Source organism: Mycteria americana, chromosome 2 (genome assembly GCF_035582795.1).
Source record: "Mycteria americana isolate JAX WOST 10 ecotype Jacksonville Zoo and Gardens chromosome 2, USCA_MyAme_1.0, whole genome shotgun sequence".
Taxonomy (NCBI): domain Eukaryota; kingdom Metazoa; phylum Chordata; class Aves; order Ciconiiformes; family Ciconiidae; genus Mycteria; species Mycteria americana.
The window spans coordinates 131,718,090-131,745,591 of NC_134366.1; the positions used below are offsets into that span (position 1 = coordinate 131,718,090).

At 43.9% G+C, this 27,502-nt stretch overlaps 1 protein-coding gene across 1 annotated transcript; it reads left to right on the forward strand.

Moving 5' to 3' along the window:
• The first annotated feature begins 2,342 nt into the window (after positions 1–2,342).
• RGS20 (regulator of G protein signaling 20) lies at positions 2,343–23,698 on the forward strand. The gene is made up of 5 exons (XM_075495711.1): positions 2,343–2,441; positions 15,964–16,112; positions 20,264–20,350; positions 21,205–21,439; positions 22,694–23,698. Exons 1-5 carry the CDS (start codon positions 2,343–2,345, stop codon positions 22,880–22,882), a joined length of 759 nt encoding a protein of 252 aa, XP_075351826.1. The 3' UTR covers positions 22,883–23,698.
• The last annotated feature ends 3,804 nt before the right edge of the window (positions 23,699–27,502 follow it).

Genomic DNA, 27,502 nt, shown 5'->3' on the forward strand with positions numbered 1-27,502 from the left:
TCTCCGGGACCATGACACTCAGCAAGGAAGGGTAAGATCATGCTGCCCTGCCGCTTGCACACCGGAGCGGGCTCGCTGAGCGGCCCGGCCACCCCGCGGGAGGGGCGGAGGCGGCGGCAGGAGGCGGCGGGAGGCGGCGGGGCGGCTTCAGGACCCTGGACAGGGCCGGGCGGCGGCGGCGGCCCGGGGCGGGCGGGGGGCTCCGCTCCGCTCCGCTCCGCTCCGCTCCGCTCCGCGGGGGCCCGCCCGCCGCCGCAGCTCCTCCCGCCGGCTGTGGTTGGCTTTTTGGGTGGGTGCTCTTTGCGTGTAGGTTCTAAGTGGCCAGCCTCGTCCCCGTGCTCCTCTGGCACTACGTCCAGCCCTGAACCCCACGGGGCGCTGGCTCGGTACGAGAAGTCTCCTCCGCTCCGCGCCTAACGGGCCGGCTCAGAAAAGTTGAAAACACAGAGCGTGCCTGCGGGGGGATGAGGGGCAGCCCCGAGCACCCAGGGACCGACCGGTGGGGGTTCAAATCTGCCACCCCACGGGTTAGCACCGCGGTGGAGGGGCTCCGCTCGGGGCTGGGCTGTGCAGGGCGCCCGCCTGCCCGCCCGGTAATGCTTATTTTCTCTCTCTCTCTCTCTCTCTCTCCCCTCGCCCCGTCCCCCCGCTCCCACACCTCCCCCGCACGCCGCAGCCTCCGAGGCCTGCTGGGCCCCTCGCCCCGCTGTCAGCTCTGCTCTCCAGCCCCTTCCTGCGGCCGCAGCTCCCCGCCCGCCGGCCCTGCCCGCGCTTCGTCTCGGCGGCCCGTCGAGACGCCCCGGGGCCCCGCTTCGGCCCCGCGGGCTTGGCGGTGCTGCTGGCCGGGAGCGGGGCGGCCGCCCGCTGCCCGCTCGCCGCCCTGCTGCGGGGCCGCCGGGCTGAGCCGCCGCCGGCCCCCGCCCCGGCCCCGGCCCCGGCGCCGCCGCCGCCGCCCAGCCGCCTCCCCCCGGAGCGCCGGAGATGCCCGGCGTGCCACGGAGCCGCGCCGCCGCAGCCCCGCGCTGCCCCCGAGCCGCCCGGCGCTGTGAGTACCGCTCGTGGGGCCGCGTCCGCCCCTTCCTCCTCCTCCTCCTCCTCCTCCCCTCCGCACCGGGGAAGCCGCTGTCCGCCCACGTGCCCCCAGCCGGCACTCGCGTGGGAGTCTCGTCTCGGGGGCGCTGGGTGAGCCCCCCCCGGCTGCGAGCCCCGGGCTCCGCGGCAAACCCCGCCGCTCCCCATCTGCCATCCCCATCGCTCCCCGGCTCCGCTGGCTCCAGCGAGGCGGCTGCTGCGGCCGCCGTGCTCCGCACCCGCTGCGCGGGCGGGAAGGGAGCAGCCCCGACGGCCGGGCTGCCCGCCAGGTCTCCCGGGAACCGGGAGCCCAGCTGCGGGAAGCGGGAACGCGCAGGGCGTTCAGGCACGGGATCATTCTCGGTTTCACGGGAAGACCGTGTCGCTCTGCCCGGGGACGGCAGTGCCACAAGCCAGCCGCAGCCGTCCCGTTAACCCTTGTCCCGCCGACGGGCGCCCTGCGCCCTCCCGGCAGACGGCGTTTGGGACCGCCCGGGGGGCCGCGGTGGCGGGACGTTGCGGGTGAGATAGTCCCCAAAACGTGGCGGTGTTGCTACGGGCGCTGCTGAGAGAGCCGCCCCTGAGAGAGGAGCGGTGCGAGCGCCGAGCCCGGCGGCCCCGGCCCGCCGTCCTGCGCGGGGCCGGGCACACGCCGTCCCCGGGGCCGCGCCTCGCTGCCGCAGCCGGGTAACATCGGCGAAGCAGAGCGAGAGAGCCCGGCGGCGGTGAGCTGTGCGCCTCTGGAAGGCAGGAGGCGGCTGGGGGGAGGGAGGGGAGACGTATCCCTGCGGTTACTTAAAATGCAGGCGCGCTCCAGTCCCGCGTTCACAAGCACGGCTCTGCTCAAGGCATCTATGAGCATCAGAGCACCAGCACCGAGCCCCGCGGCGCCGCCGCCGCCTCTTCGAGCCGCTCCCACCCCCTCCCCTGAGCGCACACACGCTCGCTCACACACGCACGCTCTCACGCCGGTTCCTCCGGCGCTTCTCCCCCCGGCGCCGGCCCCATGGCTCCCCCCGCGCCCTCCCCAGCCCGCCGCCGCCGTGCGGGCGCTGCGGCGGCTGCTCCCGGTGCAAACCGCCCCTGAGCCGCAGCGGCCCCCGGTGCTCCCCTCGCCGGGGGCGGCCCGGCGGCAGCTCGCCCCGTCGTCCCGGGGCCGGGGCGGGGAGCGCGGGCTGCCGGCCTCGCTCCCCCCGGCTGCGGCCACGGCGAGCGAAGCCCACCCGCGTCCGCGGCCGGCATCGTGAGACGAGCCCGCGCGGGCCGGGCGCATGCGCGGGGCTGGCGAGCCGCCGTCCGCGGGCGCCCAGTCCGCCGCTACCGGAGGGGAAGCGGGCGAGGACTCCCGGCGGGGCCTCGCCGCCGACACGGTAAGTACCGCTCGGTCCCGCCCGGCGGCCGCCGGGCACCGCGGCCCCGAGCTCCGGGCAGCCGCGACCCCCGCGCCGCAGCCGGCGCCGCCCCGGGTGCAGCGGGACGGGACGGGACGGGACGGGACGGGCGGCGCTGCCGGCGGCGGCCCCCGCGGCCGGGGCGGGCGAGGAGCCGCGTCCGCCCTCCCGCGGAGGAACCGGAGGGACCCGGCGCAAAAGGCGCTTCCCCCCGTCTCCCGGAAGGCCGGGAGCCGCCGGCCGGGAGCGCCCCGCGCTGGGGCTCGCACCGCCCCGTCCCGTCCCGTCCCTCCCCACGGGCCCCCGGCGCCGCTCCCTCCGGGTCCCCAGCGCAGGGCCCGGGTAGCACCGGGATGCCCCCGGCCCCGGGAGCGAGGGCGCGACCCCTCCCCGTAGGCTCGGCCCCGCCGCCGCCGCCGCCGCTCCCCGGGGCGGGATCGCGCCCCGCTCCGCGCCACCTCCCTCGCCCCAGCGCAGGTAGCACCGCGGCTCGGCTCCCGCCGCGCGCCCAGGGGCCCTTCCTTCCTCCTCTGTTCACGAGTGAGGATGAAGACAGGGTGGCATCCATCACCCCCCCGCCCCTCGCGAAGGGAGTCCCGCGGCATCCCTGTTCCCGGGCCCTGGGCTCCCCTGCGAAGTTAGAGCTCTGAGTAGCAACAAGCGAGTGTTTCCATCTAGACTCTTGCGGTATCAGCCTGCCACATCATGCATCCTCGGGTGCGGGAAAGAGCTCTTCCTGAGCTCTGTCATTAGTTAGCGTCAGTAGGTAAGAAAAAGCAGGTAATGAAAATTGGACACAACTGCAGAAAGTGAAATAAGATTGTCCTTGTACATGCCGGTAAGAATTACAGTAATTTAATACCAATGTAATTTACTTGATGCAACCGTTCCATTGTTTCATTTTTGCTGTTGAAAAATGTAAGATCAAAACTTTTCATACAGTGCCGTCGGTGTGACGTAATGGTGAGGAGTCCCCTTGTACCTCTGTGCCCATCGCACAGACAGAACATCAGCATCAGCTCCAGCGCTCCGCCGAGCTATGTACCGTGGGGCCGGTTACGCTATCGCTATACTACAGGACCAAAAAACCAGTAACTGCTAGCTCAGCTAAACGAAGCAGCAAAATGACTATCAGCTGGAAGAGCCCTAGTTGTGGTCAGGTTAAAATTAGGAATGAATGTCATGTTAAAATTAGGAGTGTCTTTCTAAACTAAGAGCACGTTCAAGCCACCTGAATGGAAGACTAGCACTACATTTTATAAAATGCTCTAAGATGAGAGAACACTTACTTTATTTCCCCTTTAATTTCTTATCTACCCCCCCCCCCATACTTATTTTGATATCTTTATGCGGGGTCCCAAATAGTTAATCATGGAAGCATCGCCTCAGCTGTTAACACACCTCTTCATCCCTTGGAAAGAACAGTGCACATTCTTCAGAGCGAGTAGTGATTTTTGAGGGCTCAGCTTAAAGTACCAGAAAGGAGTTGTCAGAGGACAAGGTTTGTGCGTCTCTTGGAGCCCAGGTCACAAGTTGATGAGCCTGAAGCATAGGCAACTACCGGTACGCAGTCACTTATAAAAATTCATCCCCTCTTTTTGTCACTAAAAGTTATGCCAAGGAGGCAGCAGGTCTTGGAAATACTGTGGAGATCTCCTAGCATTCAGAAGCCACAGCGTATTCTTAGCTAGAGGGTCATGACTCTTAACTTTCTGTTTATAGGCATGTTTCAAAATTTGTCATAGCCAGGTGAAGCGAAGAAGTCCAGAGGGTGTCATGACCGAAATGACAGTGTGCTAAGTCAAAGTCTGACCTTACTTCAGCTTTAAATTGACTTTGGTAATACTCCTCCTGGCTGACGCTGCTCCATTTGGCACTCTAGCCGAGCTCGCCAGGCAGAGGGCAGCTACCGCGGTGCCTGCCCTGCCAGAGCAGCCAGATGCCAGCGTAGTACAATCTGAAGTGAATCGCGACAATCGGAATCAATAGGAAACAGTATGTGAATCACTATTTAATGCACTCCAGGGTGAGTCATCCCGATTCAAACCAGCTTTCAGACCAGTACAATGTCAGTCAGCTCCTCGCACCGTTCGATATGAGTCAGATCTCAGCACCGAGTACAATATGAAATGAGTCACTGACTAATACAGCACCATGTGACTCCAATACCCAGTGCGAGTTGTCAGAGCTTCTGTGCGATATGAGTCACTTCATAGTACAGTAAAATGGGCTTTTTGGAGACCATTCATAATTAAGCACGATGCAACCAAGCGCTCAGTAGGAGATGATGGGAGTGAGCAGAGCAATCTGCTACATGCACCGGTTTCACTGTTTGCATAGTAAAGAGGTTTGTAAAATATTAGGTTGAATGAAATTTTTTTAAAGTGAGCTGCATAAAAATAACTAGAAGCAATACTTCCTCTGACATTAAAGCCGGCCAAAGCAGGGCTGAAGCAAGGGTAGAACTCCCAGCATTGGAGAAGCCTGGGGTTTATTTTGTGTGGTTTTGCTTCTGAGAGAGCTGATCAGCCAGTGCGAGCTGACATGCATCCACTGAGGCTGACTCCAGCTGCCACAGAGGACAAGGCAAGTGATGCCCACAGTCCGTGCTGCGCAGAGAAGAAGGGCTTGACACTGATTTAACTTAATTGCAGTTTGCAATGACCTGGTTTGTGAAGGGACTCAGCATGGGATGAAGTTATATCCATACTTGCATGCATACTGCTCCGCTGTCATAGCACCCACGTAAACAGCTGGACTGGGATGGACTGGGATGACAGGTTGCGTTTGTTGCTTTTTCTATGCAACTGGTAAAAAAATCTCACATGTCTTTCCCATATTACAGGAGAAATAATGACAGAGAGTGACCCTGCTAATTGCGTGGTAGAGTAACATTTTCAGTGAAGTCTCTTGTGATAAAATCCAAAGTAAATAAATACTTTACAATACTACCAGAGGAGATATAGGGCATCCCTCTTAAAAAAAAATTACACAAAAATCCCACTGAAACCCCAAGTAACTATGTTTGTTAACAAGTTGGATTTTACTCAGAAAAATACCTTAGTGCAGGATGATTGTTGTAGACAGTGGGCTGATCTGGTGGCCAAATGTGCAGCACTGAATAGCAGAGAAAAAGGAACAAAAGACATCTAAGCTCTTGGTAGAAAAAGACCTCAGTTACAGGTGACATGATCAAGGCACCATTACCTGTTACTGTGTGGGTGTGATACATTTTCAGCCATTCCTTCTGAAATGTAAAGCAATACTTTAATCTGAATAGATGAACCCAGCTCCTCTGAGCTGCTGCTGCTCCTCCAGAAAAATAAATAAAACAGGTAAAGGCAGTCCAATTTCTGGACATTTTACGTAGAAGCATCCCGGAATTGTTGTTTAAACTCATAGAAGGATACTGCTTTCTCTTGCAATTTTATCCACTTAAGCCTTTGACAGACTGGGGCGCAGCAGTGACATAAGACGCTGCTTTATTCTGCGTGGCTGCCAGTCTCCTCTCTGCTAGCCTCTGTCTTGCATTCGTAAACTCTCAACCATTTCAGTCACCCCACTACAAGATGCCAAATCTCCAGTTATATACAAAAAAAAAATTTGAAGAGCTCTTGCTCTTAACTCACAAAGTGGGCAATCGGATAACTATGCCTAAAGCATGTGCAGATGTGTGGGTGAGTTCATTAACATATGTTATAATTCTTCTCTATCTAAAATAGTACACTGCTTGATGCAGAAAGCGGGCATGTCAAATTTGTCAATGAAGAGGAAGAAGCACGAGCATCAAGTTCCTGTTCATATTTCAGTTGACAATAAACTGCCACAGGCTTCAGTGGGAGTACGTTGCAGCCCCAAGTATTTCTAAATTAATAAAAATACAGATTCAGAGACTGCCTTTGAGCATGACCCCAGTTGCAAGCCTCTTACGACATTAGTAGACAAGGAGAGAATCTCTTTCTTCCAGCTCGCTGGTTATCATTACTGGGGGGATGCAAAGGGAGAGCAGCAATTGCGAGAGTTACATAACCTCACCTAAAGCTCGCCGAAACCAGTAGGTGGTTCTCATTGTTTTAATGGGGTTTGGATCCGACCCAGAGTATTTACTGAAAAGTAACTGGACTAAGATGATCCACATCTGTGCAACTCGGCCCCAGCTGGCTGTCAGCTAGCGTTACAGCACAGGGCTCACAGGCTCTATGGTTACTGCGAACGCTTCATGCTGTGCCCACGCAAATCGGACCCAAGCACAAGTTAAGGCTTGCACACCTGCCTAATTGTAATGTGTACAAGCAGTACAGATTAATTATGTTTAAGTAACAGAATCTTTGCACTTTGAGCTGAGAAAATGCCATTGTGCTTTAGCAGAAAATGAGGATAAAAGTAGAAAAGCTCTGTCTACAATCTTCTTTTCTATGTATTCTTATGTTTGGAGGTTTTTTTAATTTGGTTGGGGTTTTGTTTTGTTTTTAACTTTGACATTTGTGGCTTAGATATTAAATATTCCCCCTTTGGGAAGGCTATTTTCTTGGTAGCCCACCTTTCTACTGAGAGATTAGCAAATACTATAAATGTTACAATTAAGCCAAATATCATCTGAGGTGCTTTTAACCAGGGAAATAGTTTTCATTCCTGACCTTCACACTCCTTTGCGTTCATAAGGTTACATACAGAAATGCCTCATAATCTGAATGTCAGATGGGCATGCCTTGGAGTGGAAAAGGTATGACAGACATACTTATTCCAGTACCTCAACATTACTCTTAAGGCATACAGTAGTTTTTCCACTATTGTCAAAAGTAGCTTTTCAGACGCTTGCTTTAATCCCTGTACTTTTTTTTTTTTTAAAGTACTTACTAGCATTCAGTAATATGAATATGATTTTATATGAATCATAGATGCTATCTACCTGGATAAGAAGCAAGAACATGTGCCATTATTTTTCCTCTATTTTTGGTTCATTGCTTTTTAGGGACATTTTTATAATGGACTAAATTTGTTGTTTCCATTATATAGACAAGGACCTCTCTCTCCCTGGGAGATACAGAAACTCCGCATCTAGGCATCTGCATAGATGCTACATTAGATTGACTTGAAACAGTGAACCAGCCAGAGACAAGCTGATGAACCCAACTCCAGTCCCCTTTCTCAATTAAGTATTTGACTAATTGGTGCTCTTCATGCAGGATTTGGACAGTTCTGTGGATCCCTCCGGGCAGGACCCGCTGGGCCTAGACAAGTTCCTTTAGGCTGCAAAATTGATCCAACTCTACATAGATTGCACGTAGTCAGAGGAGACTTGTAAGTAGCCAGTCACTTGTAAGTAGTCAGAAGAAACTTCCTGCAGATGCAGAAATGATCATGTAGGACAATCTTTTGTACACGGTTTAGGTAGTTAGGAGTTGTTTTGTATGTAGCTCAAGATAATCACTAGGGATGAATCATGAGTGTGCTGGAGTGGTCCCAAGGAGCATGGGCCAGCTAGATGCAAGAACTGTGCCGTAAAGCACAGAATCACAGAATCGTATAGGTTGGAAAAGACCTTTAAGATCATCGAGTCCAACCATAAACCTAACACTACCAAGACCACCACTATACCATGTCCCTAAGCACCTCATCCAAAAGTCTTTTAAATACCTCCAGGTATGGCGACTCAACCACTTCCCTGGGCAACCTGTTCCAATGCTTGATAACCCTTTCCGTGAAGTAAAATTTCCTAATATCCAGTCTAAACCTCCCCTGGTGCAACTTGAGGCCATCTCCTCTTGTCCTATCACTTGTTACCTGGGAGAAGAGACCGACCCCCACCTCTCTACAACCTCCTTTCAGGTAGTTGTAGAGAGCGATAAGGTCTCCCCTCAGCCTCCTTTTCTCCAGGCTAAACAACCCCAGTTCCCTCAGCTGCTCCTCATAAGACTTCTGCTCCAGACCCCTCACCAGCTTGGTTGCCCTTCTCTGGACACGGTCCAGCACAATTCAGAGAGTCTCATCTGGTCCAGCCAACACCACCACTACAAGGACCTTTGCAACAGAAACTCCTGTTGCCATCTGACCAACTGTCCTGTTCGAGGATTTGATTCCCCACAGTGACTGGATATTAGCAAAATCAGATCCAACTGACTACCCATGGACCAGCAGAATAGCACCTTTTTAGTCCTTCCCTATCCATATGAACCAGAAAGTCATATTTTTTCAATTAAATTATGGCTACCCAAACCCTCACTAAGCAGACATAGGTGTCTTTGATAGTGCTGTCATTACTTTGGGCAGTCAAACTGATATGATTGGACACAGAGATGCATTTCATGTTATATCCAGCAATTGGCTAAAACTGTACCCAAGCTGGGGGTAAACTGCTGGAGATGGTAGAAGTTAAAGTCCTTTGGTTAAAGGTATCTCACCTCATTCCATCAGTAGTCTAAAAGTACTTTTGGATTCCTTAGAAAACATGTACAAGATAGTGGTCCATCTCCAGTTTTTAAATCCCCTGTGTTTTCTTCTCAAACCCATTTTCAAACAAGGCACATATGTGCTCCAGATGGTGGGGACAGAGAAGGCAGACCCCAATTCTCAAAGTGCAGAGAGTATCCAGCACAGAGGGTTCTCACACAATTTGTTTGTTCTCATAGCACCTTCTGAGAGGTCTGGAAATCTAAGAAGATAAAGGAGGCACAGGGAGTTTAGAGCAGTGAAATTCCCATTTTGGTGTGAGGGAGATAACCTAGAGAAACAAAATCCATTTTTCATTGGCTTATTCTTCCTGAGCGAGGCAAATTTTAGGGTATGGATCTCTCTTGTAGTACAGCAACCTAGTAAGGGAGTTTAAGGTAATAAGGAATTCAACAAGAGACCAGGGAGTATCCGAGGTTCTTGAAATCCAGGGGTATTAGGGGATAAATGTGTCACAAACTAGGCTGACAAATCCCTCCATTGGTGCTCAGAGGTAAGTTCTCCTCCTGGACCTTCCTCTCTTACCTTGAAGAAGCAATATAACCTTGCCTGAAGCTTAAAGAGGAAAAGCACCAGAGCTCAGTGTGACTACCCAAGTGACTTAAAAAACAAACAAACAAAACCAGAGCAGTAATTTGAGCTTGAACCTGTGAGATGTTGGTCTTCCTGAACTTGCAAGGCCCTCAATAAGAATAGAAGAACAGCATCTCATAGGTCTGAATCTTTAACTATTTGAAGAAATATATCTAAAAATCTAAACATACTTAAACTATCTTGGAAACAAATAAACATCCATCTCTAAATTTACTTTATAGTCAAAACAGTAAGAGTTCTCTCGAAGAATAAATACAAAACTATTCAATAAGAGCAGAAATAGAGAACAATAGTTTATGCACACCGATACACATTCGCCCTGTGCATTCTCTTAGTAAGATGGAAAAAGTCACTTTCAGTGACAAGATAAAACTCTCACTGTTTGTAACCATCTGTGTAAATGCATTCAGGAAGCAGAAGGAGGATTTTTAAACAAAACATTTAGACAAATTTTGAAGAAAGGCATTTCAGACAATTTATAACACCTCTGCTTAGCACCACCTGGTATTAAGTCCAACCCAAGATATGAAGTCATTTTTCTCTGCAGCATAAATACAAGTACCAGATCAGATCTTCCGCTGGTATAAATGCCTTTGTCTTCACTGGCCATAGTGAAGTGATGTAGTTTTTCAGCAGTTGAAAATTTGACACACATTACATGTAATCAGCATTAATACTTCAAAACTGAACGTATAAAAACTAGGATGGAATTTTCTCTCATCACAATGAGATCTTGATGTTCCAAAGAAAATATCCTCTTTGTTCATGGACATACTTATATTAGATTGTCCAGGGAAATAAAACAGAAAATACTTGACACTGGCCAGTAAAAAATCCATTTAAAACCAGATACTAATTGCATGCCATGCAAACTGGAAACCATAGAAAGAACACCTCCATCTTGTTTTTATTTCAGAGTGTCAATTGACCAAATAAGCGACTGTCCTGGGAGGCTGGTGTGACAACAAGCTGTATTTACCAATTGCCGTTTTCAAAGTGCACACCTGGTAATAAGGAACAGAATATTTTGGCTGATGGAAGAACATTTGCACTGATGTTTACAGAAAATGCACCTAGTTTATTCATTTTTTATTAACTGCATTATAATATTTCTCTACGAGGAGAAATCTGTCCAGTTCAATCGCAGGTTCTTTCCCACTTCAATGCCATGTTGACTAAAAAACTGTCTCCTGTCAGATTTGAGTGATCTACCCGACAGCATCAGGTGTAGGACGATGGCTGTACACCTTGTTTTCCTCAGGAATGCACCCTGTTGTTCTACAGCCAAGTAATAGCTCTGAACTATCCCTCACCCTTGAATGCACTTACTTTTATACACACTTCAGCTCTGAGGGCTCCTCGAGCTGCAAAGTCTCCCAGCCGATTGCTACAACTAATGTTTTCCCTGCCCGGCTCTGCACATGCAGTTCTCTGCAACATCATACTACTCGTTTAAGAAAACGGATCATTATTTAAGCATCACAGTCAGGTTGTGGGGACAAGTTTAGGCCACCTCTTATGCTGCTTATGAAATGCAGCAACTGGCAGGGGAGCAATACCCATGTGCCTCTTATCTGACTTCCCCACTCCACCACCTGCGGGTCTGCAAAACGTATTCTCAGCCAGGATAGGGAAAGACAAATATTTAGCTAAACCAACATATGCCATTCCCTTTAACAACTTTAAGGTATGCTATTAGCTCAAAATGCTGTTGATGATTCAGATTTTTCATTACTAAAACCACCTGATCACCCACAGTATCAGTGTAGAAAATAAGGAAAGCCCTCTTGCAAAATTAGCAGTCACACTTCCACTGGTTTTGATTACAGCTGGTTGAGGCTCTTTGGCCTAATACTGTGGGATAATAAACTTGAAGAGGTCACCAATCACTGGTACCATGTACTATAGCAGTAGGATCCCCAGGTGAATAATTCTTCAACTAATATAATACTGTTAGTTTCATCATTGATGCAAAAAACGCAGGCACTAGATTTTCTAACTGGTTTTACCACCTACTGCATGACCCAGGCAGACCACCTGATGTCCCAAATTAACAACCATAATATTATATGAACAGAAGACCTTTTTACTGCGAAGTCTAAAAAAACCCCTCTCCTTTTTGCCCTGAGCACCTAAAGTCTATTGAAGGCAAAAAAATAGCCACCTCCGTTCCCACAGATCCACACGTCAGTCAAGTAATTGTTTACATTGTTGCTAATGTGGGTTGTACTGTAAAGAAGCAAGGAATTTTGTAAATTCCTACAAATAATAGTCACTGGAGTTGTTGATAAATCTACTGTCTATTCCTGCACACAACGCAACTCAAAACTAATTCAAGCAGTTGTCTGGAAAGGCTCATGACACAGCTATGGTGGCTGCAGCAAGAAGCAGCAAAGTGTGATGGAGAACTTTGATGACCCATAGTGAAATTCTGGATATGCTAGAGGTAGCAGAAGAACAACTACAGGCATAAAATAAGGCTTTCCTCTTTGCGTCCCATTAGTGGCTCTGTCATTAGCTCACTGCATGATCTCGGGCAACTTGCTTCATCTTTATGACTTTTTCCATACACCTTCCAAGATCATTATATTTCCCTGTGTACAGTCATACTCGGACAGTCTCAATGCTTTTCAAGCTACTTTTCTTTGAAAATGAATCCTTAGATGACTTGCACAAACTCAGCGTCTGTCCCTTTACCTCTGTTCCAGCCAAGGAGTTTATGGGAGAGCAAAAGCAGCAGACAGGGAGCTCGTGGTAAACTTTTTAGATCACCATGCACAGCTGCAAAATTGCAAAAGCAAAGCAATCTAGAAAGCCAGTGTATATCCATGAATATATATATGAAATTATGACATATCCTTTAGGCAGAGCCTATGTCTCACTGTGCATTTAGGCCTCATGTCTGGCATTACAGTCTCAGGACAATCACGATTGGGACATACATTTGCAACACATTGTGCTGCAAACACGAACATTTTAACTTTATTTTGCAATTCTGGTTAGAGGATGAACCACAACAACCTAGACTTTTAATGTAAGACATCCACTCCTCCTGCAGATTAATCAGTCTTATGTGGCCAAAGGGAGTTGGTCCAGGTAGAAAGGTATATAGAACCATGTGCTTGACGACAGTTTGGTTTAGAACCAGAGCTGCATTTAAAAAAAAAAAAGGCAGGGAAGAATGAAGTTAGAAAAACAATGCTGGGATGGATCACTTATACTGCTTGTTCTGTGAACCTGGACCAGCCTGATATGTTTTTGTCTCATGGGTCTTAATACTATCTGTGCCAAAGGAGTTTATACAACTTTGTAGTAACTTGCACCACTGCTCAGCTCTGTACCTTGCTATCCTATAAAACTGAGCCTCGATTTTATTTAGCCCAAGCTAACTCATTATTTATCTCTGAAAGAAACAGAGAACAATAGAACATCATAACCTTTTACTGGCCAGAAGATCAACATGCTTCTCGGTTCCCCTTTCTAGATTAACAACCCAAACTCCTACAATTTTTGTGCGTAAACATCTTGTTAGATCCTTAGACAGATGCTCTATCTTTCTTGGAATGTAATACCCATAGTACTTACACAGAGGAGTACATTACTTCCCGTATCTTACCACAGTATTCCTGCTAATACACTGCTGAAAGTCACATCCTAATTAGTTTGTGACCGACTCCAAACCTCTATTGAATGTACAATATGACTGTCAGTTGCCACAGGAAATACATGCATGATAATCACTAAACAGCTCTGTAATTCAAAAGCTTGGGCTGTCTTCAAGCCAACAGATATATTCCAGTCCTCTTTCTCCTATATCCCATTATTCTAATACAGCTCTGCTATCATGAAAGCATGCTTTATCTGCTAAAAATAACTTTCAAAACAAATCTTCATCACATAAATGACCAAAAACTACTTGCTTATTCAATGAGAAAGTTTGTATACATCTGCCAAATAAAAATGAAAATGCATCATTTAATCTGAAAAAATGTGTCTTGAATTTGTGTGCTGCTCAATCCTTCATTTTCCGTAAACTGTGTGAGAAATCATGCAATGATGAACATTCATAAAAACATATAGTACCAGAAAACTTCTAAGGTGTATGATTTACAAGTGAAACAAAGAACATAATGCTGCTGGGCAGTTTTTGCCATACGGCTACTTACATACTCTTCCCTTGCATTAAAGATGTCAAAGAACAATTCTGAAGAAGAACCTGAAGTGGTAACAGTGGATCCAGAAAGATTTTTTTAATTAAGCCACAGTGGGGTGAGATGGGGAGGATGAGTGTATTTTTCCTATTTCCACCGTCCTTTACCTTTCTCCTTGGAAAGAAACAAATGGGAACCAGCTTTTCCACTCAGACCACCATCGGTTCAATTGTAATATGGATTAGAGGTATGAATGTGTGAACTAGACACATAAAACATCTCAAAAGTAAGACTGGATAGATTAGGCTATATAAACTGCACATATCTAAATCCAAGGTACACTTTTCTAATCAGTAATAATTGTTTACTGTCCAAAGAAGCCTGAAATATTGTTAGATATATTATCATTCCAATAATGCTTTATTTACTATCACTTTCTAATCAACATATGAAGATGGTTTATTTTAAAAAGTATAGGTATCTGGAAGGCAATTAATACTGACAGGTTCGTTCTATTCCTATGAATTTAAAACTCTGAAGGAAAGAGACCTGAATCTACAAATGTATTCTACCTTTCACATTTATTCTTCCACATCTTGAAACAAGAAAGGTTGTGGGTTTTTGGAAGCTATGTTCTTTTTCTGATTTTCTATTTCTGGGCATTTAGGTATTGCTTGTCATATTAGGTCTACGGAGTTACAAAATGGGCTATCATTTCTATCTGTACTGTTGTTCTTATATATTATTCCTCCTGCAAAACAGGTGCATCTTCTGCTCAGCATGTCATGCATTTTTCTCTTGGGAGAGTGGGTGGTTCTCACAAAAACAAAAACTATTAAGCTCTATAAGAGAGAAACAAATTCAGCAGAAAAAAATCCAGCACAATTTAATGCTGCACTCTGCTAAAATAATCTTCTTTCTTCTCTTGGCACTTCTGTCAAGTCTGTGACAACGTCTGTGCATTCTCCCCCAAGTTACAACAATAGCATTTCCTAAACCTGGCTAAACATTGTAGAAAGGAAGGCAACTTTTAATCCTCCAGCATTCAGCTCAGATTTTTTTAATTGATAATTTAATATCAGACTTGAAACAAAGAACTCAAAATCTGTAGCAGCTTAATTTTAGTTCCCCTACAATTGCCATGGCCTCAAAAGAAAGTTTAGCAACCTGAAACAACCTACACACAAAGGGATCTCGTGACACAGGAGGATGACTAGTTATGTATCCAAAAATCAAATACAATCAAAATGAAGACAGACATCCTTATCTTTGTACAAGCTGGCATTTAATCTATAAAACACATCTGTCACTTAGGTATGGCACAACCGTCAGCATAATAGGGACAACATTATTAAGTGCTGTAGAGCAAGTTTAAAGCTCATAGAGAGATAGGTGAGAAAGGGACAGGGACTTCAAGGGGACTTGTCATTTCATTAACACCACTTCTCTGCACCATCTGCAGAATTCAGGCTCCAAAAAGGCTTCCTAGACCAGTGCAAAAACCAAACCCAGTGCTTCCACCAAAAATTGTTTCATGCTGTCTTCAGCTGGGGGAGGCGACCAAAAACCTGCGTGTTAAATCTTAATGCTCTACAGTCATGTGTTTTCTCCATAAGTAATTCCTCATCTTCAAAACAGGCACTTGATTCCTTCTTGAGAGAAAAACATTTTAAAAAACTGTGGCAGTCAGACCTATAATGGACAGACAAGCATTGGCCCTTCCCCTTCGCTGCAGGGCAACCAGCAGGTTTGAGACATCTTCAATACTTGCCAAAGGCCAGATTTTCAAGAGAGCTCAGGTGTCTCACTCAAGCGTCACTAATCCTGTGCATTGGCTAATCAAGAGAACAAGGGAAAGAAAGGAAAGAAAGAAAGAAGGCGGGGGGGAAGAGGCTCCCACAACCTTAATTCTGTAACCTTTTCTTTAGGACTGACCTTGAAGTCAAAACCTCAGGAAACCCTTTTCAACTCGTAGGCTTATATACCACTGTCCTAAGAGCTGCAGCTCTCTGAGACCCCTCACTTCCACCTTTTGCTCTCTCCATCACCACGCTCTTTGTATTCCCACCCATGTGCAGAATTCATTAGCCACTTGCCTTCCATCACAGCACTTAAATAAAATGAGTGAGTTTTCCAAAGGAGTCAACACGTAAGAGCTTCTGTGGGGAAAACCCAAGCATTTAGCTTTTCAGTTCCTTTGGAGCTGTGGCCTTCAGCAGTTCTTGGTAAGACTTTTAAAGCAAATAAAAGGAAAAAAATTAAAAGAGAAATGTTTCTTACTTCCCCCTTCTCTTGCTGTCTTGCAGCCCATGGGATCAGAGCGGATGGAGATGCGCAAACGGCAGATGTCTACGACCCAGGAGACCCCAGGCGCTGCACAGGCTCAGCACAGCACAGGAAACCGAGGGTCCAATGCCTGCTGCTTTTGTTGGTGCTGTTGCTGCAGCTGCTCATGGTAACCCCTCTCATTCAAGCCTCTGGGGACCAGAATACCAGGGGAGGGAGGGGGGAGGTGGTAATAGCCAGTGCATAGGACAGCATAAGCCAAACAAACCACCTGGCTAATTCTGCACGTCTGGGACTGAGAGATGACTGTGCTCTAGTACTAGACACAACCTTCTACTCCAGTTTACTCTTTTTTTGCTGCCATTGAAATAACAGGTTTTAAAAAAAAATCTCTGTACAGTATCTCTGTTGTACTTCTGTTGTCAATACTGTGTAATGGAAGGTCTGTTTCGTGCAGGACTGGTTCTCCTCAGCCTTGAGCTTCACCAGGGCTTCCACTAAAAACTGAAAGTAATACCAGAACATGTAACAGCTTTAGATTTAGGGCTGGGACTTAAAAAGCAGCACAGACTGTGTTAAATGGAGTTAGGAGAAGGTGGAAGAATTTGTAGGTCAGAAAACGAGTAACCAGGTGCCCAGCACTGTTCTTTTGCTTCAAAGGCAGCTGGATCTGTTGTCATTAATTAGTGTTGCCAACTCATGGCACCTGCAATTCGTATGAAGTTAATCCTTGGGACCAGAGACTTTAAACATTGTGGGTATTTGCTAAAGATGAGGAGTTAAGGAGAACATAATTCAGAAGAACTCCCATTACAAGGTGTTAAGGAGGAAAATTTATCAGGGAAGCAAAGCAAAGGAGGAAAAGGAATCACTTGATTCCTTAAATTAATTATGTGTTCACCTTCTCTTACCAGCTCCTCCAGGTCCAAGTGATTTTATTCAAAACTGAAGTAAAGCTTCCCGTACTCAAAAGTCCTGTATCTGGGGCCAAGTGTTAATTAATGGGCAAGACCAGAACTTGCACTGAAATAAAGAAAAAAAGAAGTCTTACACAGCCATAGGAGTTCAACCAAAACACTGACAGCAAGCTGAGTGCTTCTTATAAATGCACTATCCACCACACAAACACTTCAGAGCAAGCAAACCTGGCACTGAGGTGAAGGGAAGAAGTCATAAATAACCTTACAGCCCAGGCTAGGAATCTATTCCACCATTATTTTTTTCCAACAGCAGCTGGTAGCAAATGCTTTGGAGAACACCATTAGAAGGCAAGGGAAGAGCAGGCTGATCATTCCTTTCCTATAGGTCCTCGGCTCATCAGAAGCCAAGATACCCATTTCTGCCCTCTCTAATGCAAATAGTGAATATTTTGCAAGGACAAAAGGCTGCTTGGATTTTTTTTGCGAGATGCCAAGTACTCTGGCTCTCATCCTACCAAGCTTTTCAGCAGGTGCTTGGAGGTAAACTAAGGTAGTGTTTAAAGAGACAGTAAGTACTGTGCCTGTACAGGATCAGTTTGCTACCTTGCAGAATGGCATCTATGTTAAAGCATCCCATACAAATTCCAGTGTCATCTGAACAGTTGTCCAGTGCAATCGCAAGTGGCTCAGTCTAGAGCTGCATATTGCACACACATCTTCCAATAAAAAGAAAGAATAAGGCACATTTATCTACTAAGTCAGAGTGCATAAAATTTGTATTTCATCTTCTAAATTGTTGATAAAGTGCTTTTTTGCCATTTTACCTGATATTTTCCAGGATGCTCATTTTCTGTGCACCTCACTATTCAAACAATTCAAAGAAAGCAATTTACTCAATAGGGTGTGTGAAAGTACCCAAATTTCATGATGCTTAAAATTCCTATTTGCATTCCAGAATCATCTGGAAAACCAGTACAGGCTCCAAAACAGAGCAGCTTGTTTTAGCTTTAAAATAATTTCTCTTTTTTTTGAGAACAATTGTTTTCTAGTAGCAAGAAATGCAAAACAAACCGTAATTAAGCTATTTATATTCCCTATTCATAGAGCCTTTCCTCAAAATAGCTCAAGTACTTTGAACAGAAAAATTATGAATAGGAATAAAAATAACAGTCTACAGGAGTCACGCAGCTGAGATGCTGAACATCCAATATTCAGCATACTCTTAATAGTAGATTTAGAATGAAGAAATGGTGAAATGAGTCTCTCAGCTGGATGCTCAGAGCCTGTGTTCATTCCTAAAGCCAAAACTCAAGCCTCCAGCCTGTTACTCGTCCAGATCCTGAGAAGATGCAGTATTGCACTAGTCTCTTTTTTTTGTTTACCTGTACATTTCTAGGGAAAGAGCCTGCCTGCAAGTCATTTTCTGAGGCACGTCATGTTCTCTTCAGGAAGCTTTTGTTGTTTGTCTTTTTCCCCTTTCGTGCATTATCCTACGAAGATTGTAATCCTTTCTGTTGGATCTGTTGGTTCCCCTCAATCCAAAAATAACTCTGACAAGCATATCACTTCTTGTCTGTGTGTGAGGAATACATAATATATCACTTTTCATATTAAAAAAAAAGGCCAGAATCACCAGTAAAAAGGGTAGTAAAGGACTGAGACCTAGGACTGAGACCTATGCACCCCAAAAGAACAGAGAATTAACATTAACTACTTACTTTTCTTTCCTGAAAAGGTGAATTGAAATAGTTCATTGGTTTGAATGTATGGTTCAGATGTTGCAGGAAAAAAAAGTGTTTGCTCTCCAGCTTAGCAACAGGAAAGCTTCCCTACTTCTTCAATGCATGGACTGTCTTGGCAAAGAGAAAAGCATCTCTATTCTCTATTGCCAACCTCCAGCCACTCCTCAAGCCTTAAAACGTTTCAATTCTCCATCCTCCAAGAAGGTCTCTGCAGATTATGGACTAACACTGGAAAGAGCAAGAGAAGGAGATAACCAGTAAATAGTAAGGCTGCAAATGAGACAAAGCCATGCATTTAGAAGGAAGAAAGGAAAGAAAAATCAACTGGTTTAACAAAAAGCCTTAGTAGTGATGAGATTGTTAAGAATTAAGGCAACAAAACTGTTACAACATTAGGATTAAAGATAGGCAAGATACAAATGAAGAAATTAAGTTTGGTATTTTCCTAGAAGTTATAACAACTGTATTGCTTTACTTCAGCCAGAGGACCCGTTTCATGTAAATTACAGGTTATAATTCACTGGGACCTTTTCCTCTTGACAAATCTTAAGCTTCACAGATTATATGAATGTATGTGTGCGTATGTGCATGCATTTCTCACTACACTATGATAGCCTATGAATTGGAATGTAGTCCCTACTCCCAAGAAGAAAATATGTATATTGTCAAATTCAGTCTCAAAAGAAAGAGAAACATCTGCAACTACAAAAAGAATTTTTAAAAACTAGTTTAAAAAAAAGACAGTTATTTTGATAAAAGCATCAGGAGCTGAGAGCTACCCTTCCAGGGGACATGAACAACTCTCTCTCAGTGATCACTAGTGATGGCAGCAAACATTTATTTTTTCTTTAACCTACAAACAAGCTAATACTCTTTTCCAGTCAGACATACTCAAAACGATATTCAGCAATGGTATATCTGCTCTTTTTGCTCCAGGCCTCACATTTTGAAGCATACACTGGCACTTTCTTAAAGTTGGAAACAATTACTACACAATCTGGCTATATCTACATCTGAAAGATGCTTACACTTCCAACATCACACACAGACAGAAGCGTCTAGCTCGCTTAAAACTTGTGCTCCATCTTCTGAACTCTGGCTTTCTTGTAACATGGTATCGCCATTCTAAACCAGAGTCTTGGCCCTCATTGTGCCCTATGGATATAAAAAATAGCCAAGGAGAAAAACAAAGAAAAAACAAAACCAAAAATAACCAACCGTGAAATCTAACTCACATAAAACCAGTGCATCAAGTCTAACTTAAGTAAAGACATTGCATCAAGCATACACAGCATAATAAGCATCAATGGAGAAGAGATTTGGTATGTGATAGAGGGTACTTGTGTATACATATATATAGGGAGTTGGACTCAATGATCCTTATGGGTCCCTTCCAGCTTGAGATACTCTATAAATCTAAGATCCCTGTACAGAAAGTCCATGTAATAAAATATTTACCAGCATTCAGCTACGTTAAGGTTTGCCAGGTTTATACAACTGTGAAACTCATGTCAGAGTATAACTATGGGTAATGTAGCTACTGTTAGCTTCTGTCCTTTTAGCGGATTTTTTTTTTAAATGTTGGAGAAAAAGCATCTGGTGTATGTTCAGCCTTTTCCTTTACAAAGTTGACTAAAATTTTGTTCGCTACCTTGCAGTCTTACTGTTAGAAATCAAGACGAAGAGAGAGCAAGGAGAACATCTCATGAACTCCAAGCAGAGGGTATTCCAAACTGTGAGGAAAGGTATGGTCTTTACTAAGTGTTCTGTCAAGCTAAAATGAAACAAACCCAGCAAACCATACTAAATAATTATAAGTGAATTACCTGAAATATGCAAATAACTTATTATCTATTTGTCATTTATGCTGAATTTGCAGTCATCTGTCTCTTACCTCCTAAGGAACCAAAGGTCTGACCTATAATCTTTCACCTTATTTATATGCAGCATGTAACCACATCCCCACTTTCAGAACACGGCAGATCAAAAACAACATTGTGAACACAGTCTCCCTTTTTTCTGAAGTGATTTTTAAATACATCCTGTTCCTACCCAGCAACTATGTAATGAAGCTAACAGGCAGTGCTCAGCCTTACGAAAATCATAAATATAAAGAGCAGCTCAGATCCTCCCAAGTGTCAGACAACCGTCTCTTCAGAATTGCTCAAACAGGTCGGAGCACCTGTAAAACTGTAATAGACAGGAGGGTACCTTTTATGGTGTTTGAATCATTGCTTCTTTCTATGTATTTTCATTCAATTTTTAACAATGATTCAACAAGGACTATTAGGTATAGTAAAAATGCTTAGCTGTTGCAGAGGGACTTCTTTGTTGCAACTACTTTGAGCAGTAACTGCAATTTCTGCATCAAAGTGCTGGCAATCATCTGCATCTGAGCTCTTGATAAGGACACTTTCAAAAAGCATCTTATGAATATGTTTACTAGAGTTTGCACTTGGGTAGTTCCAGTGAGGAGTTAGAGCCCCATGACCCTTGCGATGTTGTTCCATCGCTGATGGCAGATGCCTCCTGCCAGCTGCAAACAGCTTGAGTAACAGTCATTCATTTCTCTCTTCTTGTCCTCTCCTTCCTCCTCAAGCCCTGCTCCTACTCTTGAAGAAGTAAATGCCTGGGCTCAATCATTTGACAAGTTGATGCTTACTCCAGCTGGCAGAAATGCTTTTCGTGAATTTCTACGAACAGAATTCAGCGAGGAAAACATGCTTTTCTGGATGGCCTGTGAGGAACTAAAACAAGAATCCAACAAAAGTGTCATTGAAGAAAAAGCAAGACTAATTTACGAAGATTATATTTCTATCCTTTCTCCAAAAGAGGTATATTACTTTCCCCAATACATTCTTTGATGTTGCTTTGCACAGGTAGTTCCAACGTGTTTAAAGCTACAACAATACTCAGGGAGAATTTCTTCCCCCCACTGCCATCAGTAGAGATTTCGGGGAAAAAAGCAGACCCATCGTTGAGGTGAGATGGTCAAAACTATTTTCACTGGCTTTAAGAAAGCCCTTCCTATGCTACCCTGGCATGCTGATATGAAGTCTTTAGTTTAAGGCACAAACATACAGATGATCACTTACTCAGATTTAAATTTTATTTACTCAGATTTGAGAAACTTAAATTTTATTTGTTGAACAAATCAGTTTCTTTTCTCTTTGCACTAGGAAGGGGGTGCGTGCATCTCTCCAAAAGCACAGTAACCACAAATAAAGGGTTATTTGCAAAGCACAAATTGCTGAAAGAGTAGCTGACAAAATATGGCATAGAACGAGCACACTGACTTCCTGAAAATTTTCAAAACTTGTCACTTTGCTGTTAGCAAATATGTCAAATTCCAAAGACACCTCAGCTCAGTTCAAATATAATCCTACCAAGTAGGCTGGAATTTTAAACCTTCCAATATCCTTGCAAAACTCAAACTTCATTGTTTGCGGCACAAGCTGTACTTGCGTACTTACAAAAATGCTGTTTACATCTAGTCAGTCGATTCCATGTAATGCTAACATCTTTCTACAGACACTAGAGCCTTGCAGAAAAAGATGAAAACGTTACTTGTACGTTGTATGGAATCATTATACAGCCATGCCTGTGGTTCGCATCAATTCACCCTGCTTTTTAACAGGAATTTGATTAAGCAACAGCTTCCCAGGTTACAGTTTCCATCTGCGTCATACTGCTTACTCCAAATTCGGTCTCTTTACAACAGCACTAACTCCCAAGGAAACGAAGCGTCACAAAAATTACAAATCCTCTCCACTACAGAGCAGGAAGTTGGTCTGGAAATAGTCCGGCAGTACCTCAGGTTTCACTAATAACGGGGTTGCAGGCAGCCTTGTTCAAAGTAAGGGCACCTCAGTGAGAAAATGTCTCTGTCCATACTCAAGAGATTACTACTTCCACATTTCAACACAGTCATTTTTTGCCTAAGCATATTTAGCAGTTTTTACACTCCTGAAGGACACCAGCTGAAATGGTTAAAAAAGACTGCTTTTTCAACCAATAAAACAAACCTAAAAACCCAACATGTACTATTCACCACTATTAATTATATGACTTTCTATTTTAATATGCAGGTCAGTCTGGACTCCAGAGTAAGAGAAGTGATTAACCGAAATATGCTGGAACCCTCACAACACACCTTCGATGACGCACAGCTTCAAATTTATACCTTAATGCACAGAGACTCCTACCCACGGTTTATGAACTCTGCTATTTATAAGGACTTGCTTCGGTCCTTATCTGAAAAATCCATTGAAGCATAGGATTTTTTCTTAAATGTATTTATTTTAAAACAAATGGAACTCTGGGCTACACCAATCCACAGGGAATTTAGAATTAATCAGATATTTACCTGAAAAGAACTCAGGCAAGTTTTACTACAGACTGAATGTTTTAAACCCGCACAAGGCTCTGACACAATCAGTTAACTACAGTTTCTGATCAAATTCAGTGTCACTTTGCAAAAGAAAATGAAGAGAAAATGTTGTTGTTCAAAAAATGCAGTATTTTTTCAAACGCAGCACGCAACTCAGATGCAAACCTGTTACAACGTATGTCTGAGGTACAAATGCCAACTGAGCATGAGAACTAAACTTTATTTTTAAGTGGAGTGTTAGAATTTTCTTGAAAGCCAAACCAGTTGTCCCATTCATGCTGTGACCAAAGTAAAAACAGTACTGTCAGAATCTGGGTTACACTAGACTAAGTTTCACATATTGTATGAATCGTACCTGGCACAGGTACGCTCCACTTTGTCTTGGTATATTTAATGTGTGTACGAAGTGCTAATGGAAATCAGTATGGCAATCTCAAGTTGATGAAAGCTAATGGTTGAAATAATGCTGCCTATAAAAATCTTTTGCTGAAGAATTGTTATTTTACTACTAGAGTATGCTGAAAGCATTTTTAAGTTCATACTGTTGATGTTTATAAAGTTAAATTATTTACTTAAGAGGAAGAAGAGTCTGGGCATTTAAATTCCAAAATAAAGCACAAAAATTCTCACATATTCTTCTCTTCCCTTGGTAGGTAGATGTAAAAACCCTTTCACTGTTTGCTCCTGAGAGGATGGCAGTACCAACCATCTTGGTTTTGTACATATTAAATTTTCCCATTACCTGACAGATCTTGTAAGGTTTCTATTACAGATACACACACATTTCATTGACAAAAGAAGGAAGCTGGAACTATTCTGTTCTGATACAGCACTATTTCAGAAAAGCAACAAAAGAAAAGCAACAGCTCTAGGCCTAATAAACCACGTTCATTTACAGTATCCCCAAAGCATTACACTTGATTTCTGGTCATATCTCAAAATCAGTAATCACAGGAAGTACAAGGAAGAAAGTAAATTGAATCTGCATGATCTATTTGTAGAACTGTTATTAGAATAACTTCTTTATTTTAAATTACAAGATTCACTACGATTCCACTATATTAAACTTTGGAGTTTTATAGTGGACTTCCATTGAATTGTATTTTTTCCTGCACATTTATTTAAATGAACCAAATGACATACATAGGTAGGAAAAGTACATATGTGGAACAGAAAGAAAAAAAAATACCCCTAGAAGGGAAGAATCAGACAGGCATAGTTCAGTGACATTTACTGTAGCCTTTCTAAAACCTACTCTTTGCCTAACTGCAGTACTATGAGAAGCACAAAACCTTCTCTGAAAAAAGGAACTAGGAATAACAAGGCAGAATTTAGGAAATCAATTTAATTGTTTCCTCAATGCACTTGGCAGGAGACCCGTTCTCCCCTTACTGCATTCGCATTATTAAACAGATAATGATGAGATTTTTCAATACACAGCACCACAGGAAAAGACCCGATAAATGGTAAGTTAACAACAGCTATGGACCAGTTTCCATCATCTCCTTCCATAAACAAAACACTATTCAACCTGCCAGCACAAAAAAGTAAACCAAAAAAGTGCTTTTGCCCTCTGTAGCCCAATGCTGGATGACTAAGTTAAGAGGAAGGCCTTCTATATACCACTATTTAAGATATGGTCCAGCTAGTGGTTGCGACTGCTGGATAAACAATATCAACATTGTTTATCTCAGCTGAATTTGTAGTAAAAATGCCCAAAGCGCTATTGATACAATCTCAGTTTACATAAAGTATTGCATGATAGGTAAAATAACTTTAACAAACAAAGCAAACTAGATGTATCGATAAGGCAGCATTCATGGGGAGCTTGCAGTCAAACTGACGATGCTGTGCTTGTTTTAATCAGGGCGTGTAAGAGTACTCTGAAACTCTAAGTTGACAAAGTAAGTTTAACTAGGTCAAATTCAGCTTGCTGGAAAGATCAGACGCACACTTCAAAAAGTTCAAAGTGTGAACTTCATTTCATGAAATGGAGGATTTAATTTCTTTTAAGTTGTCTCTCTTTCGTGCAAAGATACCTCCCATTAAGAGCTGGAAGACAGACCAAACACTCGTACTTTATATCAAACAATATATTCTATTATTCTGCAAGAAAAGGAAAGAAAAAGATGCAATGAAATTAGAGGGGAGAGAAAACTGTATTGGTTTGGGTAGTTCTATGGTTAACATCAGATCAATTAAAAGAAGAAAACAATAATTTCTAAGCTTATTTTCCATGTGCCACAACTTCTAAGCAATTAAAATTCTCTAGGCAATTTTCATTTTACTTCTGCATTACAATATGCTGACATTTGCAATGCGCGTCTTTCCTGAAAAATCTTAACAAATTTTAATGCTGTGTTTTAGGTTTAAGCTTACACCCAACACCAATGGCAGAATGCTGGTCCCTAGATACCCTGAGAGTATCTCTTAAAAAAACCAAAAAACCAACCTACTCCCCTAAATATCTTGTTATTTTTGAGGCTGTTCAATGCTGGATTTAATTGGGGGGGGGGGGGGGGGGGGGGGGGAGAAAACAAAAACCCACCCGCACAGAAGACACATTTTTAACTACATTTCATTATTATATACTCACTCATTATGCAGAAACTTTTCTCAGGGCAAAAGTGAGTTACACTGAAAAGGAAAAGTTACTATAGACGAGCTGTTACATGAACAGCAGGAGAAAATAATCATACTGACACAAGATATTATTTATAATTCATCAAGTAAGAAATTATCACAAAATCAATTTATCCTAGCTTGAAAATAAGCATGGTTGGTTTGTCTTGGCATTTATCTAACTGCAGGATATCATTAAGCTCTAACAACTTTCCAGTCCACTGGTATTCTTTCTTCAGTGTCTGCGCTTCAAACCAGTAACTCCCACAGAACATGCATACTGTTAAGGACTGCTCTTATCACTAGCCTGCTAAGCAGTATTAAAATTGCATGGGCTCCTTCAGACAACATATTGTGCTTTACACTGACCTTTGAATTCCAAAATCATTAGCACAATACAAACGAAGAAAAAAAAATGTATATGTATATATATCCTGAAGGGCTCTACTATATAAAGATAGATTAAAATTTATCACACAAACATCACATACTTAAGCACTTTCTGATTACAAAGGACATCTGAAAAAGAGAAAGTGATGAGAAAGACTATCACAACGTGAAGTAATTTTTAAACAAGTTTGCTCTAAACGGTACTTAAGAACATGTGTCTTCTGCCATGAAAGGTATCAGTATCATATCAATGAGATTAATGAAAGATTTTCTATACTAATGTTGTAACTAAATTAATCCCAAACCTTTTAAAATGGTAAAACAATTCAAGATTAGTGATGATCTAGTGAAACAGAAGCTAATATACAGCTGTATGAAATTGTACTTAAAGAGGTGAAGCTCTTCAGGTTTATTTATATGAATGACTACTAATGATTATTTCAAAAGGCATGCATTTGAAAGGTAATACAACCACTTTTTGCAGAAGGAAGACTTCACATTGATGAATTTAAGTTCTACCTAAGCTGGTATGGGTTATAAGTTTCAATTTAAAATTCACGTGTGTGACCACAAGTGGAACCCTGAACTCTGGATAAAAACCAGGCACTTTCTTCGCAATGCTTGGAAAGTGCAATAGGGCTTCAAAGTGGAATTCACAAAAGCCAAGATCATTGAGCAGATATTTACCTTCTGCTTAGTTCTAGTAAAAAAGAATCATTCAGGAAAAGATATTTTAAAACCCACACTTTCTCCTGAGCAAGTTAACAGTATTATGTATGAGGAAATGCCTTCTAACGAAGGATCCAGAAGCTGTGTTTTCTGAGCAGCAGAAGCCTCCAGCCTTCCTTACAGAAGAAAGATGGCATCCTTAAAGATCTACACACACACACACACACACTTTAAAAGGAACATGGCCCCCTCTTTTTCTCTACTACTTTAGTATAAAAACTAGCTTAGGTTGTAGGGCAACTATGTTCCAGTCCCTCTTTCATCTGAGAGGATTTAAATGTCCATAAAGGTAATAAACAAACCTGCTATTCTTGGATGGGAGAGATTCATCACCAGTTCTGCCAGCATGTTTCACTGCATAAAATATCTGAATGTACTGGGTCAGTCGTAGGATGACTGCAGCTCAGTAGATGAGCCAGCCAGCTGGGGAAATGATACGGTCCCAGCCCCACCTCTACATTCTTCTCCTATACATCCTTCAGACTTTGCATCCTCTCTGATAGAGGAGGGCAATTTCAGACAACTGGGAAAACTGAAGCACCTGTTGAACAGAGATGCATCCAAAGCTCACTGCTGGGCAGTTTTATTTTTGGATCTGGGTAACCAAAATGAAGCATAAGTAGAATTTAGGCAACTATGATCTTTTTTGGATCTAGTTCTCGGAACTTCATCTTTCACTGCGGGAAAGAAACTGTTCTTTTTACCTCGAGGACAGAAGAGAGAAAGGGTGAAGGCTGTTGCCCAGCCATAAGGTAACATTAAGTGA